Below are 19,291 nucleotides of genomic sequence, written 5' to 3' on the forward strand. Positions count from 1 at the left end.
AAACACCAACGAAGAAGTCCAGTTGAACTGTAGCGAACACTGGTGTGTTCTGGAGACGAAGGCGGTGAAAAGATAAATAAACATGGATAAAAAGAAGAAACACTTTGACGTGACGGCTTCGTCGGCAAGTTACCTACCTTGACATATATTTATAGCTGTCCTGTGTGGTTGTGTGACGTTTAGCTAAAATAACTAACGATAGCTGAATGGCTAAACTACTAGCACATACGCAGAGTAGTGTCACAGTTGTTGGTTTATACTTTGTCAAAATGAACACTCAATATTTTATTATTGTACATATATTTCTACACAATCGAAAGCATTATCCCGAAGTTCTTTATCGTGCCTTAGAATTTAGAGTGGTTTAAAGTCAAGTGAGTAACATATAGGAGGGTTTAATGGCATACATTGAACACCATACGTATGTTTGGAAGTACATAATCATTTTAAAATAAAAATCGTTTGGTTTTCATGGTCTTAAATTAAGCCTGTAAACGTGTTCACTGATGATCGTATATAGGGATTTTCATTGCGTATTTGCGGACACACTGATCTGTGAATGGACCAAAAACAAATTAGTTATTTGAAAAAAATAATTGACCAATTTGGTGATGACAATAATCCTTAGGTGTAGCTCCATGAGGTAATATCTAGGTAAAAAGTTGATGATATCATGTAGCAATGCTCTACTGTATATTGGTCTGAAGTTTGACTATAAAAAAAAGTGTATACTGTAAATCAGTTTGCAATATTTGGGAGAAAAATTGCAATGGATACTCTGACTGAATAATGTCTGTTGTCTTACAGTTAGTGGACCTTAAAGCTGAGTTGTACAGGAAGCAGGAACAATTCAAACAAGAGAAGCTTGGGCAAGAAAATGCTGGTGGTGGATCAAAATCAAAATCCAAAGTAAAGGTATAGTATGCAATATTTTTCCTCTGATGTAATTTTTTATGTTTACTGTACAGGTGGAGAGCCCTAATGCATGTCTTGTCCTGGTTTTCCTGTGTAGAAACCTAATGTGTGGACTAAACAAAACCCCGGTGTTTCATCAAGGGCCGAGAAAGATACAGAGCAGCTGGTTGAGGAGCAGAAAAGTCTTGATGCATCAAAGTGAGTTCAACACATAATGTATAAGCCATGTCAGACTTGTGCGCAACTCTGGAGATTGTGTGGGTGGTTTAACACTAACCCTACACTTTATTAAGGTACACAGGACACCTATTAAGTAGTGTAAACATAGCTGATGTCCCTCAAATCAAGGAATGTCCAGACCCAAATAAGAAATTACCTGGAGAGAGTGTTTTCTGACAACATGATCATAAGATACTCTCCAAATCCTTGCTTTCACAACAGACGCAAGTTGGAGGAGAAGGCAAAACTCTATGAGCAGATGACAAAAGGAGATTTTCCCGGTTTGTGACATTTAAATCACACCCTCCTGGTTTTTGATATAGTGAATGTTGTTCTCGTACTAACTTGTATTGTACTGTGTCAGATGAAGAGACAGAGAGTCTGTTCCTGGTGGATTTCACACAGAAGATTATTGACAAAAAGAAACACACAGAAGCATATAAGGAAATGGAGAGAGATGGAGATAAAGAATGTGACAACTCAACACCCGTACCTGCTCCCCAACACCCAAATGAGGAATGGTAATATCTGATCAGTTCATTTTCACTGTTTTGGTTGTATTGTGTGACTATACAGTACTGGGTATGTCAATCTTATGGACAAAAATCTCTCAATCATATTTTAAATTCAAATAGAAGGCTACAGGTTATTTTTTATTATGATAATAGTACAAATACTAGATGAAGCTATAAAGATGACGGTTTCCCACAGTGTTGATATACTTACCTAATTCAAGGGTAACAATTCAGTTTTGGTTTATTTTTTTTAATCCTGAAACTCAATCCATGTCCACATCACCACCGAGATCTCATAATTTCTCCACGGTATTATGATTACAGCTCTAAAATGTGTATTTTGAATGTCTGTATTTAAAAACAAAAAAAAGGAAAACTTTTCCTTTGAACAGTCTTTTATTTTTAAACAATATATAGAACATGGATATTTGAAAATATGTATATGCTAGTTACCATATCTGCCTCAGTAAAAAAAAGAAGAAGAAGTTACTATCATAGAGATAAAGAAAAGATAAGATATCTACCATCTGCTTCAGTAACAAGCTCATTTCACCAATGTCAGATGCTTATACGCTTGTTCATTTCAGACAACCTTAACTTTACCTTGAATTTCGCATACAGCAATGGGTGGCGCTCCTGTAGATGCGCTATCATGTTTGAAGTATTGCCTCCTCGGGCTGCCACTGTCCTCAAACATGTTTTGCACGTCGGGTGACCCTCTTCCTCCAAGCCATGGCCGTCTGGCTTTTTACGATAGCCGAAGTACTCCTATATGGCCGACTTGGTCCTTTTAGACGGGGGGAAATGTTCAGGGGGCTCGCCTCCTTCAGCCGTCATGCTGCCTGTTTGTCACTCTCAGCAACCAGGTACGGGGCACTGCGCTGCAGCTGCACACGGCGTGAGGGACCTCTACTTTGTCTCTGACGAGACGAGACGTCACGTCACATTAAAAAAAAACAAATACGCTCATAACGCAGTAACGGTATGATGGAAAATTTTAGTGGTTTTGAAACCGTGACTTTTTCATACCGTGGTATACCTTGAAACCGGTAAGCGGCCCACACCTACTCTCACTAAACTCTTTTTCCTCCTCTGCTATTTCTCTGTAGGGTGGACTATGTTGATGCTTTGGGTCGATCTCGAAGGTGCATGAAAAAAGACTTGCCTGATTTTATGAAAATGGATCAAGACCTGAAAGGGTAAATACATTAAATACATTAAACACATTTATCTTTTAAGAGTGGTATCCTGCTGGAAACTACAACTCTTGTATGGATATGGTATTGATATTAATAATGTAAAATATTAATAATATTCCATGTAGAAAAGCCTCATCTGAGAAGACTTTACTCTCTGAAGACATGCGTCGGGATCTGCAGAGGCAGGAGTGGGAGAGGGAAGAGGAGGAGGCTATGAAGAGGCCGATTGGACCGGTCCACTATGAGGATATAAGAGGCCAAGGTAACTATCAAAGCATTTCCATAACTTTACTGCATGAATTTGAATACTGAATACTGAATACTGAATAATAAAAAAAGTTTTTGATTGTCTGCTATGGAAACATAAAACACTATGTTTGTTCTTGTCAGAGGCTCGTGAGCTTGGTGTGGGCTACTTTGCCTTTTCTCAGGATGCAGATCAGCGCAGAAAACAGAGAGAAACTCTGGACATGCTCAGAGATCAGGTGAGCTGCCGAAAGATGGAATGGATTAAAATGCCTTTTTTATAATGGTTAAATCATCAAGAAAACAGCAAACATATTTCCATCATATATGATTTCATCAGGTCTTGACAAAGTATGCTGCCCTTTTTGTCCCTATTGTCCCTTTTTCCACTTTGGAGCAAACAGCTGCCTTTACAGGACTGGTTGTGGTCCAAACGGGCAAAGTAAAAGAGGCACATAATATTATCTTAATAACGTGCCTTAAAATAACATTGAAGTACTTGGCCACCAATGTCAAATCAGATTTTTGTAGTAAACAGGTCTGCAACAGGTCATGATGTCACCTTTTAAGCTTCTGAACTCCCGTTTTGAAGCCTTGATTTGACCAGTGAGTTTTCAAAACTGGAAATACAACCAGGCACAACCAGGCACTTATTGGATGATACTGGCTGTCAATCATGCTGGTGTCCATTCATATTTGCTTTGCTTTATCATCCATTTTCCTCTAAATGGGAACATGATTTACAAAATTTGCATCACGTGCCATTAAAGAAGACCTGACACCAGTGGTCAAGACAGTTAAACCCTCAGGAAAATGTTATAAATCTAGTGAGAAGGAGGCTAATTTTTGATTCTCTAGCATTTCTCCTGTTCGTTAGACAACAGATCAGCGCAGTAAAAGAGAACGACTGAAGGAGAAGAGGCAGGCCATCCTGCAGGCCCGGCTGGCCAAGGTGAGGCAGAGGAAGATGAAGACCAAGCCAGGTGAAACCGAAGATGAAGAGAGGGCGGGCGAAAACAAAGGTCAGAATCCACCCTGTTTGACAACATGAAAATTAAACTGTATGTTTATCAAGTCGGCCTGTATACTTTTAGGTGATCATAACAAATTGCTGTGAATTGTTTGTTCCAGAAGAGGAAGAGGAAAGTGAATTAATCGGACCACCGCCTCCACTACCAGAGGAAAATCCAGAGGTCAGTATCGTGAAGAGGGTAGAAGTGGAGATCCAGGAGAGAAGGGACACTAAACCAGGAGTTCCTCATGTCAGAGAGTGGGACAGAGGCAAAGGTAAACCTCATTATGTAGCTATTATTATAAATGACAAGTCAGTCTCCTCACATCCTAGTGTTGTATGTAAATGTGTTGTCTGCAAAAATTTAATTTTTTGTGTGATTTCTATTATTTTTCTGACAATTTAAGAGGTGTATAAATTATGTTTAGTTTAGTAAAATACTAATGAAGAGACATTTTAGCTTTAGCACTTTTTCTTCTGCAAAAAGTCAAAATGTCCCCTGTGAAAAGGCCTGTTTTTATAGGAAGTTGAAGTTCACATTGGATGGAACTATTGATAAAAAGCTGTAGCAAGATTTTAGTCGGCACTAAAAAGTAACATAAATATTTGAGGCTATTAGCGTTTATCCTCTGATTGATTTCTGTTGTGCTACTTTTTCAGTGTAATATAATAAATATTTATGGTAGATGAAATCAGATCTGTGTGGAGGCAATGAGGACATTTATTATAGTACATCATGATTCAAACAAACATTTCATCTTGTTACCCGCTCTTCATCTGTAGTGGTTTAGAGCACTTATCTCGCATTATTTAGTTAAAAACTTTGTTTGGATGAAAACTTGGATGTTTTTTTCTCTTTTCTCACCTTATTTGTCATCACCATTATTATTTGCTGTTTGTGTCTTAATCGACACTTTTTGTCTTTCACTTTGTATCTGTGCTTAGATATTTATTTGAAATATAAAGAATATGGAATTATGTTTAGAATTGGGTGATGTTTTGTTTCGGCCAATTGTTTGGTGCAATTTTAATCACTTTATTTTGCTAATGGTTCACCCTAAGACTTGCCCCCCCCTCTCAGTTGTGCCCCTACACACACTGGCACACTGTCATCTGAAACATCTCTAAAATCTGTAACTGTAAAAACACAATTTGTTCTTATGGAATTGAAATTATGTAGACCTGTGTTGGCAATGCATCCTTCATCTGAAAACTGTATTTATTTGAGTAAGAATATCATGTACATTACTGATCATCAATATGTAAATATGCCAGATTACAGCGATTGGCTAATTTAACATATGTTGTCCCTAGGCCTATTGATGAAGTAAGACAAAAATATTGAAGTACATTTAAGTACAAAACGCATTGTTTAACATCTCTGTGCGTCACATGCACGCATGCACACACACACACACTCTCTCTCTGACAGGGATTTTTAGAAATGTGGTTACTGTACTTGCACATGTATAGAATCTTAACTTTTTTCCCGGCACTTTTTCTTTTTGTTCTTTCAGAGTTCATGTTCAGTGAATGGAAAAGTCGGCGTCGGGATGAGCGAGATTGTGAATTTGCACCTCCCTCTGCTTATTTCACCGGTGGGAGAAAACAAATACCACAGAAGAACGAAACTCAGGAGAAAAAGCCCAGACTGTCCAACAAGTGGACAAAAGGCCCAGAGGAAATACCTGAGCACAAAGAGGAGCCACAACCTAAGGCTCCAGCTTCTCCTTCATCTCAAACAGAATCTGAACAAAATCATCAAACTACTTCACAGTCGCAGATCTCAGTGCAGCCACCACAGATCTCAGTGCAGCCACCACAGATCTCAGTGCAGCCACCACAGATCTCAGTGCAGCCACCACCCTCAAATACTCCAGTCACTTCAGCTGCTGTGTCTGCTCCGCCTTTCAATACCCAGTATCCTCCACTTCCTCCATTTTATCCCCCATTCCTTCCTCCATACCCTCCTCAGTATGGTCCACCTCACTATCCTCCACAGTATCCACCCCAGTACCCTCCTCAGTATCTGCCCCAGTATCCACCGCAGTATTTCCAGTATCATCCTCAGCCTCAGCCTCATCCTCATCCTCATCCTCAGTCTCAGTCTCAGTCTCAGTCTCAGCCTCAGTCTCAGCCTCAGTCTCAGCAGCCCTCGGAGCAAACATGTGACAGCCAGGCCCAGCAGCCTCCCCCAGAACCTTCTCAGAGTCTGGATGCCATGCTGTCCTTCTACAGGAACTCTACTTGACCTCTAAAATATTATGTTCACTTAGTAGTGGATCGATATTAGTTGATAAATACAGCTTTAGAGGAAATCCCAGAAACAGAACATAGGGCTTCATGCAGGAACATATTGTTATTGTGTAGAGAACATTACAGCCTAAAACTAAGTCCAAGTGGATGATAACTGCTCAGTGACCTGTATTTTCCCAAAAGATATTTGTAGGAATAAAATATGTCAGTAAAAATAGTAAAATCTATCAATCTGACAAACCATGATGTCACAACCAGAATATTTAATTTGCTATAGATGCATAAATTGATTTCATTTATTCTGTCATGTCTATACTTATTTTATTCACATGAAGACGCTGTGATCCTTGAATTGAACAAAGATGTTTATCCTCCTCTGATGGAAGTTCAATTAAAACATGTCTGGACTGTCAGGTTTGTCAAATCATCATGTACAAGATGACACCAAAAATTCTCTTTAAGACACTCACACCCATATGCCACGTGAGAAGCACTGATACATCTAGATCTTAAGTGAGGTCCAATGTCTGCTCTTAGGATTTTTGAATTTAATAAATATCAGTTATTTAAGAGGATTTTTGTTCTCACCTTTTTTTTCATTGTGTAAACTGTTTTAGTTTCAAGGGTTGTTTCAAATCGAAGAAATAGAAATTTTACTCCCCAGGAAGCATTTGTGTACCAATGTGTATGATGGCAAAGCCTCGACTCTAATCTGCAGTATGAAAACATCCACCAGATGGTGCTGTAATCTTTGGTTGTACACTATATTGATTATTTTTCTGCATAAAATAATTTATTATTTTGTCTCTGGAAATAGTCTGAAAATGTACATCAGTTTTCCAGAGTCTAGTTAATATGACTTAATACGGTAAAGCAGCAGCTTCACAGTACAGTTGAGAAGCTGGAACTAGAGATGTTTATGCTAAATCTTAAATTGAATGTCATTCATTCAAATAATTTTAATGTTTTTCTTTACGTTTTAGGTTATTTTGTAATAAATGCTGAAAATGTCTGCCGTATAATTCCTCACACTGTGTCATAACAGCTTGTAGAAAGTAGAAAGAAGGTGTGATTGCGTCGTTTTGTTGAGTTTTATAAATGTCCTTTTCTGTGAAGTAAGTGTCAGTGTGATGTGCTGCTGATATTTAAGCTACCAGTAACCTGATGTGAACCAACGAGTGAACCAGTTTACTGCCGCTCCCTGCTGCCTGAATGAACACCTGCTGGTGTTCTGCAACATCTCCTCCCTCTGTCCACCTACATGAGGAGAAAGCCTTAGAAACAGGGTCAGTGGTGAGTCTCCAACAGTATCATTTCCAGAACAGGGGTGCTAAACTGTCATTTTAAATTAAAACATTGTTCATAATTTTAGTGAGATCATGCTAAAGGGAAATGCATTTATTTTTGGCCACATGCCCTAAACCCAGCTTCCCAGGTAGTTTATTACCACAATGTCATCTCCTAAAGTACCACTGTATAATGAGGAGACGGGATTTATTACAGTGGAAGCTGATTTAACAGTTTAAGTTTTAATCTTGCATTGTTTCCCACATAATGCATATCAGTGTGATGCTGCTAAATTACAAAGAGCACAATTTCTACCATTAGATGACATTAGTGTGAATTTTTAATGGAGATTGACTCCAACCTCTGGCTGTGTCCTTGTCCACAGGAACCATTGGAGTTCAGTTCCAGTATTTTGATTAATACGAACTGGAAATGCACCATTACCACATATCAAAGACCGGGTCACCTTATCATATTTTCTGTCTCTTGTTTCCTGTCGAGTAGGAGAAAAGTTTCCCCCATTGAGTGTCACCCTGTAAATTTACTGGATGGAGAGGTTGCTCTCTTCCTGGTGTTGTGGACTGTTGACCCTAAAACTGAGTTTCTTTCCCCTTTTTGTTCCTACACCATCAAGTCCAGTCCAGATGGACAACTCCAGCACTGGATCCCAACGCCACCCTCTCTCCTGGTAAATGTGAGTGTGCACTATGTGTTATTTACATTTTAACCGCAAATGCTCAACCTAAAAGTAAATTTGTTGCCTATGGAGACGATGCAGATGATGGAGATACAGCATCAGGACCTCACAGAGTGAAAGTCAGTTAGAGGATTTAAAAATACCCTTTGATGCAGACTCAGAAAACCTTCAATTTACTCTGAGAGGCAATTTGTTTTGCAACATAAAACATACAAACACATTTAAAACCACCACCAAAACAATCATTATCATCTGTAGAACGTGAATACCTACAATTACAGATACTTTAACTATAGATAACTTTAAACTAGGAGATGCAGTGAATTCATAAAATAATGAACTATATCGTACACTTACTATGTGTGTTCATGTTGGTCTTTAATATTACATTACAGGTCATTTAGCAGACACTTTTATCCCAATCAGCCAGGGATGGAGTCAAACTTGTGACCATTGCCACCATGATGTCTTTCGCACACAGGCTACCGGTCTTAACCACTGAGCTACTCCACTCAGTGGAATGCATACATATTTCTAAATGGGGAAACCAAAAGAAGAAATGTAAATAAATGACTGAAAGATAGTAGTTACTTGTTCTTTACATCATGTCTTTAAACTCAAATGTTAGACAATCCTTTTAAAGCTTTACTTTGCAGTTATCATATTCATATAAACTACTGAAACAATTCTGGAAATGAACATGAGAAAAGAAAAGATTTAGAGTAAAACAACCTACACACTCTCCTATCATATTCACTATCCATTCAGTTCAAATTCTCGACTTAATTTGTCTTGCTGACTCACCACATTGATGCGTCTAATCTAATGCAGTCTAAACTGTGGCAGGTAGAGGAATGTGTGTCTCAGAGACAGGTTGGGTCCGCCTTTCTCTCAGGAGGAAGCTCCACTTGAGAAATGATCTCTGAATCTCCAGATGTAGCAGTTTGTTCTTGCTGTGGTCGATGAAAATGGCAACCTTCTGTTTTTCTGACAGATGATAAATTACCTACAAATCTAATATATTATGATTTTTGAGTTGTTGGTGCAAAAATATTAACCAGCAGTTATGTACGTGTTGTTCAGACTGACACTGGTACTGTGTATATATATAATGTACTTGGTAAAAAGTGATGACAGTTTTGTAGGTGCAGCTAAAGCTACTGTAGCACACGGGCTAATGGGGCCTTTATGATAAGTTTATGAGTCAAGGATTTTATCTCATGTTCTCTAGACCTGAACAGGTAATCACTGATGTCTTTATTGTACTGCAGGCAAACAAGGAATGGCCAGGACAATAAGCTGCCATCAAAGGAAAACTTCACACATGGTAAGATCCTTTTAAATCCCCCCATAAACCTGCAGATTCTTTGCTGCAGTTACTGTATGTAACATACAGTCTGTGTGCTGACTTGTCTGATACTTGTATCGATCCTCATCAATGACAACATACAGCCTATCGTGATGGCTACATTTTACTAAGTAGTGCAGTGTCATACCAACACCTGCAAGTCATAAGTTGCCTGTCACGAGAACAGTTACACAAATAACTGACAGCGAGATATTCCATGCATTGATTAATAGATCTAGACTAGAATAGCTCACGTGAAAACACAGCAGGAAAACCTCCACAGAGAGTGAATGGGATGAATGAATGACCTATAAGCCCGAGCCAGGTGCATCCCCACCCCCACCCAGATAACAGTCTTGTATGAAGTACCTAAAGGGATACTTGAGTAAAAGTATAGAAATTATACTAATTACTTTATAAAGTCATTATAAGAAAATGACTTTGGTAGAAGTTGAAGTCACCTTTTACAATAAGTATATGACTGTATGACAGTATTTAATGTACTTAAGTATCAAAAGCAAGTATTACAAAAAAGTGAGGAGACTGAGTCATCTTTTAACTGGAAGGTTGTGGGTTTGATTCTAGGCTCCACTTTTCTATATAAATGCCGACGTGTCCTTGGGCGAGACACTTAACTCCTGCTGGCTGTGTGTGAATGGGTATGAAAATGTGTGATAGAAAATGTGCTGCACATAGATGGGTGTGTGAATGGCGAAACTAGTGCAGACTAGAAAAGCTCTATATAAATACAGACCATTTCTTCTTCTTCTGATTTTATTTGTTAGTAATGAAGATAGTTGCTAGAAATATGAATGACAAAGTAAACTACAGATACATGAAATTTACAACGTACTTTATTAAATTACAACATACGTATGTGCATGACTTCATCATATGCGTAAGTCAAACTCTGGAAAATGTCTGGACCTCTGGACATTACTTGGAGTTATGTCTAAAAATGCCTTCATTCTCAGGGCCATGACAGTAATTCTAAGGGAACTTTTTTTTAAATATCCCGCAACACTTTATCCAGTCTGTAGCCACAGTAGAGGCGGTCCTCTCCAGCTCCATACGACAAGATCTCATGTCCCGACATCCCTGCACTGTAATCTAGTCATTATATAGGGAGGAGGGTAGGGATCCAACAGCAGCAATGTTATCCCGCAATGGACAGCTATTTCACCATAAGTTAGACTAAAGTTGACATCACTGATATCATCAGATTTCAAATTAAACATCACAAGAATCATACACTACATACATATTCAGTATGTTCAATATAAAGTATTCAATGTATAAACCATTTAATAATTTAACACATCTTCTGATGCCACAGTGATGTTATTCAGATTAAATACCTGAAGTTTAATTTAGTGCCTTAAAATTCAGAAGACTTCACATTCTTTCTTGGTTTTGTAACATTTTATGTGAGGCCTTATGCACCTGACTCTTTCTTGTCTGTAACATCCTAAAGTCTCTTTGCTTGAGGTTTGGATTCCTTGATGTGGCTTTATGGTGCAGAGTTTCAATGACTGGGAGTGGGAATCAAACCCATAAATTGTCAAACCCTGGGTAGGTGGTACAACTATGAGTTCACTGAGCTGTATGAATCTTTGAGATTTCAGAGACTGGAGCAGCTATAGAGACAGAATTAGAAACTCAAGAACCAGGATTTAAAGGCTTTATGATTGGTTTTAAGTTTCCTCTCCTTTAAATTACCAACATTAACATAAAAGCAACTGAAGGGTATAAAGATAATGGGGTCATTAAAGATAATAGGTCTTTAAGACTCGATCAGTAAAATCCAACATATTGAGACAACAAATAAATTTAGAAAATTAATTGAATGGGATGTCGGATAATGATAATATACACACTGCAATTTTCACGTCAGGTTCTATCTCACACATTCATACAGCTGATACACTACACACTATGCATTTTGAATGTCCCATGCAGATGATCACACATTTATGGTCATGGATATTTAACAGTAGAATAAATATGGCCGTTGTCATGTTTAATCTACTGTTACAGATTAGCAGTTGTCATGGATATGTAACAGTAGAATAAATATGGCCGTTGTCATGTTTAATCTACTGTTACAGATTAACAGTTGTCATGGATATATAACAATAGAATAAATATGGCCGTTGTCATGTTTCATCTACTGGTACAGATTAGCTATTGTCATGGATATATAACAGTAGAATAAATATGGCTGTTGTCATGTTTAATCTACTGTTACAGATTAGCAGTTGTCATGGACATATGACAGTAGAATAAATATGGTCGTTGTCATGTTTAATCTACTGTTACAGATGTTGTCATGGATATATGACAGTAGAATAAATATGGCCGTTGTCATGTTTAATCTACTGTTACAGATTAGAATAAATATGGTCGTTGTCATGTTTAATCTACTGTTACAGATTAGCAGTTGTCATGGATATATGACAGTAGAATAAATATGGCCGTTGTCATGTTTAATCTACTGTTACAGATTAGCAGTTGTCATGGATATATAACAGTAGAATAAATATGGCCGTTGTCATGTTTAATCTACTGTTACAGATTAGCAGTTGTCATGGTCCAGAGACAATAAGGTGTCAACATTATGGCAATGTGAGAATTTTACAAAACAGTAGGAAAGCAATAATAAACGATGCTGTTGTTGCCATTAGTGTGAGTAGAAAGTCAGATTATGAGATTGACTCAAACATTTTGAATGATACTAAAATCATTTTCATGAGTGTGGTAGAGCTGAAGATGCCAAGATTTTTTCTGGGAGTGACCAGGATGGACAGGATCAGGGACAACTGAGATTGAACGGTTTGGAAATAAAGGAAGAGAGTCAAGGTTGAGATGTTTGTTCACATGCAGAGGAGGGATAATGATTATATTGGACAATGGATGTTGAAGATGGAGCTGCTGGGGCAGGAAAAGAAAAAGAGGAAGACCACAGAGAAGGTTTATTGATGTTGTGAAGGAGGACATGAGGACAGTTGGTGTAACAGAGGAGAACACAAGAGAAAGGGCAGATAATCCACTGTGGTAACCCCTAAAGGGAGAATCCCAAAGAAGAAGAAGAGGAATTTGCAGTGCAGAACAACACTGAGGAAAAGCTGCTAAGATAAGTAGTAAAGTAACCTTGAGATGAATTTAAGTTCATGAAACAACAGGGAGGGAATTTTTTCTTTTAGTTCCAGCCAAACCAAAAGAGACATACATGGAAAAATCTGACATTCATCAGAGATTATTACATTTCCTTCCTAATACATAAGCAGGTTTATTCCTCTAAATGCATTTTACCCTCTTTACAGTACCACCTGAGACAGACAGCTGTTCTTATCTTGGCTTAAATAATATAATGGGGAAAAGCTGAGATACAATGAGAAAAGTGATTTTAGAGCTATTAGTACTTTTACTGCTGCAGTTTCTGCTGTTTCAAACACTGAACCACAACTTGAAAAACTCATTCTGGTACCAATAAAAATCCATTAAAATGGGTCAAAATGTCACTGAAAACCCACACTTAACATAAGGTAGTCACTAAAATACACACACACTGATTTGACCACAAACTTTCAAACGAGTGTCCACAGTGCAGACCATTACAACACCTCATCGCCTCAACATTCCACACTGTTCAACAAGAGCCCTGTTTTGCTGCTCCTTTAATGGTCCCTCAGTGAATGGGATGGTCCACTGGTGTGCATCAGTACCTCCACACTGTGAAACAATGTGCTTCAGATGGGGACCATCACCCCACGGTGAGTTGTAATGAGCTGGTGTGTGTGTAATGAGAGCTAATGCTGCCACAGCTCCTGAGCAGCCCTTGCCACTCTGGGCCCTAATGTTGGTCCTGCTGTGTTGTGTCAAACAGCCACATGTAAAACAGACTGGTGGCAGTGAGCTGATGGCAGGTCTGCTGCACTCTCTCCCCAGCAGCAGATGGACGAGTGAAAGAGGGACAAAGAGCCTGCAGAGTCTCTAATGACCAGGTTTGGCTTCTGTTCAACCCACAACTTGAGGATTGCTCCAATTTTTGTTGTAACTAACACCTGAGAAAATCTCTGTAGTCGTGAGTATCAAATGATGCAGATGTGGTATGTTATTATTACAGAGCCTTCATTGTGATGCAGCACCTACTGAAAACCAGAGACCATATATAAAAAGTGGACATAATCCTCCAGTTTGCTATATGAAGACAACCTGGAAGTAGCAACATACTGAATAGCCAGCAGGGGGCGACTCCACTGGTTGCAAAAAGTCCATTCTGTGATTCTTCAACCGGGAGTTGATGTGAGCCGCTTGAACCAGACGTGTATGAGGGAGCTGTAGCATTGTTTTCTTCTTCTTTGGTAGGTCACTGTGCTAAAAACTTGCCTGCTGACACTCCCCCCCTCCCTGCTACAGACTTTAGATTTTGTTTATTAGAAAGTTTTGCCTCTACATACCAGTTACATTTATGAAACCGCTTGAGAAGCTTGTGGAGGGAATTTCTTTAAGGTGGATGTGAGTCATAGACAGTAGAAATGTGATCTCAACACTTGGCTTTTCATAAAAGAAATCACAAGCCACAATGTCTGGGAACCTGTGATTAAATATTTTACAACTGACTCACGATGAAAGGTAATGCTATAAATCGACTGAATGGAGTAGAAAGTCTAGACTTTCCCTCTGAAATTCAGCAGAAAGTATTTATAAATCAACTACCTCAAATGTTTACCTTTGTACAATACTTCAGTGAATGTAATTTTACTGTTGCTGGTTGATGTACACTCACCGGCCACTTTATTATGTTCACAGGTGTATGTTATTTCTTTATAATGACCATGACTAGAAAGGTGCATTGCATTGATTTAAAATTGTTTCCGTTCTCAATCAACAGATTTGTTCATAACAAGAATGAGCTTGTAATAAGTTCAGTATTAGCTTCTGACTACAGAAGCCAGTGAATGTGTTTGAGATGCTGATAAATGTAATTAGTGTTCTCATGGGTGCAGAGCTGATCCATGTGCTGCAAGGCTACTTTGTCTCCTGGGCAGCACATGTGTCGTCTGACAGACGACCCCTGCACAGCGTTGGATAAAGATATTAGCTGGGCACTGTTGACGCTGCATGTACACTTGTAATGGCCTCATAAATTCTGCTCGAGTGAAAGGGAGAAACGGAGCGAAAAGAGCTGGAAAGTAACTGTGCACTCATTGGCAGTCCACTCTCACCCTCTGCCTCCTCTAAAGCAGCTGACACGTTCTCTACCTGCAGTTCACAGATGCAGCGAATTATCCTACAAACAACGTTTGACATGTGGTTTTATGCTTCACATTATAATAATTACCAGATTACCAGGAATATTGACTCATTCCCTAAAAGACTGAAGCTTTTTCTGACACAATGTTGTGTTAAATATTTGAATTTTAATCCCATAGTATTAAAATAAATGTTTTAATAAGTGTTACTGAGATTTTACCAAGGAGACTTTTCACCCCTTGTCGGGTACCCTTGTTGAATAGCTTCTGAATACAGATATCTAATCAGCAACTCACTGCATTTAGGGACGAAAACATGGTTAAGATGACCTGCTGAACTTCAAACTGAGCATCAGAATGAGAGAGAATGGTGATTTAAGTGACTTTAAATATGGCATAGTTGTTGGTGCCAGACAGGCTGGGTATTCTTGAAAATGTTGATCTGCTATCTTCAGGGTTTACAAAGATTGTTCAGAAAAAATGCAAAACAATAGCGAGCGGCAGTTCTCTTCAGAAAACATGCCTTGTTGATGTCCAGTGGTTCTCAAAGTTTGTATACAAAGTACCACCTGAGAAAAATAATGAGCTCATTATTAACACCATTATCACCAACATTAAAATCCAGTGGTGTAAATATTCCAAGAAAAGTCATCTACAGACTTTTCACAGCAGCAGCAAAGATAATTTGCTCGCTCATCATCCTCCTCTTCCTCACATATACTTCACACACTGCTATAGTGAAATTAATACCACTGGTGGTACATGTACCACAGTTTGAGAACTGTGGGGATAGACCATTTTAAATGATAGAAATGCAACTCAGATAACCAACTGTGAAAGAAGATCATCTCTGAACATGTTGAACCGGGCTGCAGCAGCAAAACAAAAAACAAAAAACACCACATGTCTCTCCTGTCTCTTTATTTGGTGTCCTGTGCACCTAATAAAGTGGCCAGTGAGTGTATACACTATAATATGATTATCATGAAAATGTGGCATAAGAAGCTGCTTATCATTATCAGCTCATATACTATATACCCCATGATCATGCTATTCTTCTCTTTCTAATCCCTTTCCTCATTATTATCATTATTATCATTATTATATTCAGCAGACTGTTTTCTAGATTCATCAACTCCAATGGCCTTTATTTAGTTTCTGCTACTATTACTTGCATTTATTACCATTGTCTTGTTCTTGTTAGCTGCTCCTCTAAGGCCTGCTGACCTTTTTGTCGCTGTGTCTGGTTGGTCAGTCAGCCACTGTGGGCCCCCGTGTGACCGCCTCCACCTTCTCTGTGCAAACTGCTGTGCTGCTGTTTTCTGTGTTGCAGGAAACAAGCTTTATGACCTTCATAAATGTCACCTGTTCCTGTTGCACCTTTACTCCGAGCTCTCGCTCTACAGTGCTTTCTGCAACAGCTTTCTTCTTTTCCTTACAGGACTTGAGCGTGGTGGCTCTAGTGCTTTCCCTCCAACTCTGCACCAATAATTTAGGGTTGTCACAAATACTAGAATTTCTGTCTTGATTCTGATACCAAGGAGCATGGAACCTTGATACAATTTAACACCATGAGGGAAATGTTTTCATATTGAATAGAAGAAAATAAACAATAACTTCAATGACACCATGTCGGTGAATGTCCAGACGCCTACAGTTCACTAAATGAATATGTTTTTTTATTTTTTTTGCTTTTCCGTTGGTGATAGTCTGATACCTGGTCCTTTTTTAGTACCTGCTCTGGCGAGGTTGCAAGTGAACTGAGCCGATACGTAGACAGACTGCCGGCCACTGATCAGATCAGTTAAAAAGACTTCAAAATCCTGGAAACATTGATCTCTAACATTTAGCAAGGACATTTATAAAAAGAGTTTGGTGAATTTAGCAAGCTGCATTACAATCCCTTCCGCCACAGTTCAGTGACTGTGTCAGACAGAGTCTGTGCTCCGGTCATGCAGGAAGAACTAAATAAACTGAAAAGAACTACTGTACAAGTCACGACTACAAGTCACAGCAGTTGAGTCCGCTTGACTATGTTGAGGAGGGTCTTGTAATGGATAAGCAAACTGAGTAGAGTCAAGCCGAGCCGAGTCATGCTGGGACTGTATATGGAAAAGCACCAAATGACTCTGAAGCTGTTAAATTAGGAATAAAATCATATATAGTTCTGTAAATGTACTGTATGTAAATGTTAAGTTACATAATTAATTTGTTATTCTCGGATTTTAGGAGAAACATAACACGTTCAGACAAATAATTGTGTTTTCCTATTAAATAACACTGCTGATTTACCAAAACTGTTGATTACACAATAGACTTTGGTGCAGTGAGTGGTTAAAAAACGTCAGTTGTTTAATATTCTCAATATATTGCAGCATGTGTAGATTTATTTAGGCAAATCTCTTTTGCTAAAACCTTGTTTTCCTTGTGTCCCTGCTGGCAGCCATGTTATCAAAAACCTGAACTATCCCACTGGAATTTATTTGAGTATGAAATTCTCCTGCGCCTCTCTTCAGTCTTAAAGTTGTATATTAAAAATATGATACCGGTGGGTCTCTATTCTGGTAACAGATTGTCAAGTTTCATGCGTCTCTCTCTTCCAGCCTCCTGAGAATTGTTCTCTCACCTTCATTACACAATAAAAACTAAATTTTATGTGGGAGTCTTCCATTCCCACAACAGCGGCAGCAGTGGAATAATAAATAAAAGATCAGGTCAGTGAGGGCAATTTAACGGTCATACGTGACGGTCAGTGACTTTCCCTAAATTAGTGGTTGGAAAGGGAGGAAGTAATGTTTCTTGGCAGCAGCCATGTCACTCCTGCTTACTCCAGTGCCACATGGGCAGTATTGATTTGTCAGATCCAGAGGCTGTTAAGGGGCTTCTTGCATCTCAATGTGTCCTTCAGTCAAAGATTAATGGTGTCTCTGTAAAAACAGACTCTATCCCCTCTGCATTACTCTTCATTATTAATGAAACCTTTAAAAGGCAGTTTGCCAAACAGAAGCAAACATCTGATTTTAAAAAAACAACTACTCTGCCACAAACATTAACTTTCACAAAAACGCCAAGGCAACCATGACAGTTGAGATCAGTACATCCAGTGCTTAACACATTTATTAGAACTGAATTCACCAATTTCGTTCTGACCTCATGTCTTAATGTGTGTTGGAATGACAATAAAGAAATCTTGAATCTTTTCATACCCAAATTTGAGCCAACTCAGAAATCAATCAAGCATAAACATTCAACCACTAAAACTATTTTTTTTCTGTCCAGGAATGCAAGTAAATAACTATATTTGACATCTTAATCAAGAAATAATGTGTGCTTTACTATTTTTTCATCATCTGGAAATTTGAAAATTCATGGATAACAATAATAATCACATTTCAGCATTAAAAATATAATTTTGGTTAAAGAGATTCTCCATACTGGTGCATTAACCGTTACAGAAACATAAACAAATTGAAAAATTGAAAGATTGCTGTGGCTTTGGGCTGTTTCCCGAGGGAACCTCCTAAAGGGATTAATAAAGTCGTCTGTCTGTCTGTCTGTGGTCTAATACACTTGTTAAGCGCTGTTCAACTACTTGATCCTCAGAAGAGAAAGAATCTAGTCTGTACACCGTGGTTCAGATTTATCCCACGGCAGCCTCTTCTGTGCTGGAGGAAATAGTGTTTTTATTTTGTTAAGTGATCAAAGAGGATATCAAACACCTTTGTCTCTGGAATATTGTTGTTCTTAAAAAGGATGTAAACTATTACTGTGTTTACTTCAACCTTTGTGTTGCTGAGAGAGGAATTTCTTTTTTTATTGTCATTTTTATCACAAAAAAACACAAACAAGTTTGCACAGCTATCCTTCTTATGACACAACACTTAATTTCATTTATTTGGACAGTCTAACCAAAGCCTTATTCCTAACCTTAACCATAACCAGTGAACGCCTAATCCTATAATCTTAATCTGACAACAATTCAAATCTTAGAAATGAGTGGAAAGGTTTGTGCAGCTCTTTCTGTTTGGACAGCCTATAACTGACATTATCCTTTACCTTCACCATAAATAGTTTGTGCCTAATTGTAACCTAACCGCAATTCACATTTTACTCAACAGAAATGAGGTTCTGCCTCATTAGGACCAGGTTTTGGTCTCCATGAGGACTACTGGTCCTGACAAGGTGAGTGTTTATGCTGGAAAATGTCCGAAAGAGGTGACAAATACAAGTCAAGTAAGTACACACACATGCACGCACACGCACGACAGAGGGTCACCTCAGGTTAGCCAGAGGGATCATTATAGATGTATGTGATCAGTTCTCATTTAAATATGTTCATCAG

General features: G+C 38.5%; 1 protein-coding gene across 1 annotated transcript; it reads left to right on the forward strand.

The window, feature by feature from the left end:
* Positions 1-6,932, forward strand: ccdc174 (coiled-coil domain containing 174). The gene is made up of 11 exons (XM_044024987.1): positions 1-124; positions 808-915; positions 1,013-1,113; positions 1,357-1,415; positions 1,499-1,655; positions 2,759-2,848; positions 2,974-3,110; positions 3,239-3,333; positions 3,972-4,116; positions 4,226-4,381; positions 5,624-6,932. Exons 1-11 carry the CDS (start codon positions 83-85, stop codon positions 6,355-6,357), a joined length of 1,824 nt encoding a protein of 607 aa, XP_043880922.1. The 5' UTR covers positions 1-82; the 3' UTR covers positions 6,358-6,932.
* Positions 6,933-19,291: the final 12,359 nt, after the last annotated feature.

Source organism: Solea senegalensis, linkage group LG4 (assembly GCF_019176455.1).
Source record: "Solea senegalensis isolate Sse05_10M linkage group LG4, IFAPA_SoseM_1, whole genome shotgun sequence".
Classification (NCBI taxonomy): domain Eukaryota; kingdom Metazoa; phylum Chordata; class Actinopteri; order Pleuronectiformes; family Soleidae; genus Solea; species Solea senegalensis.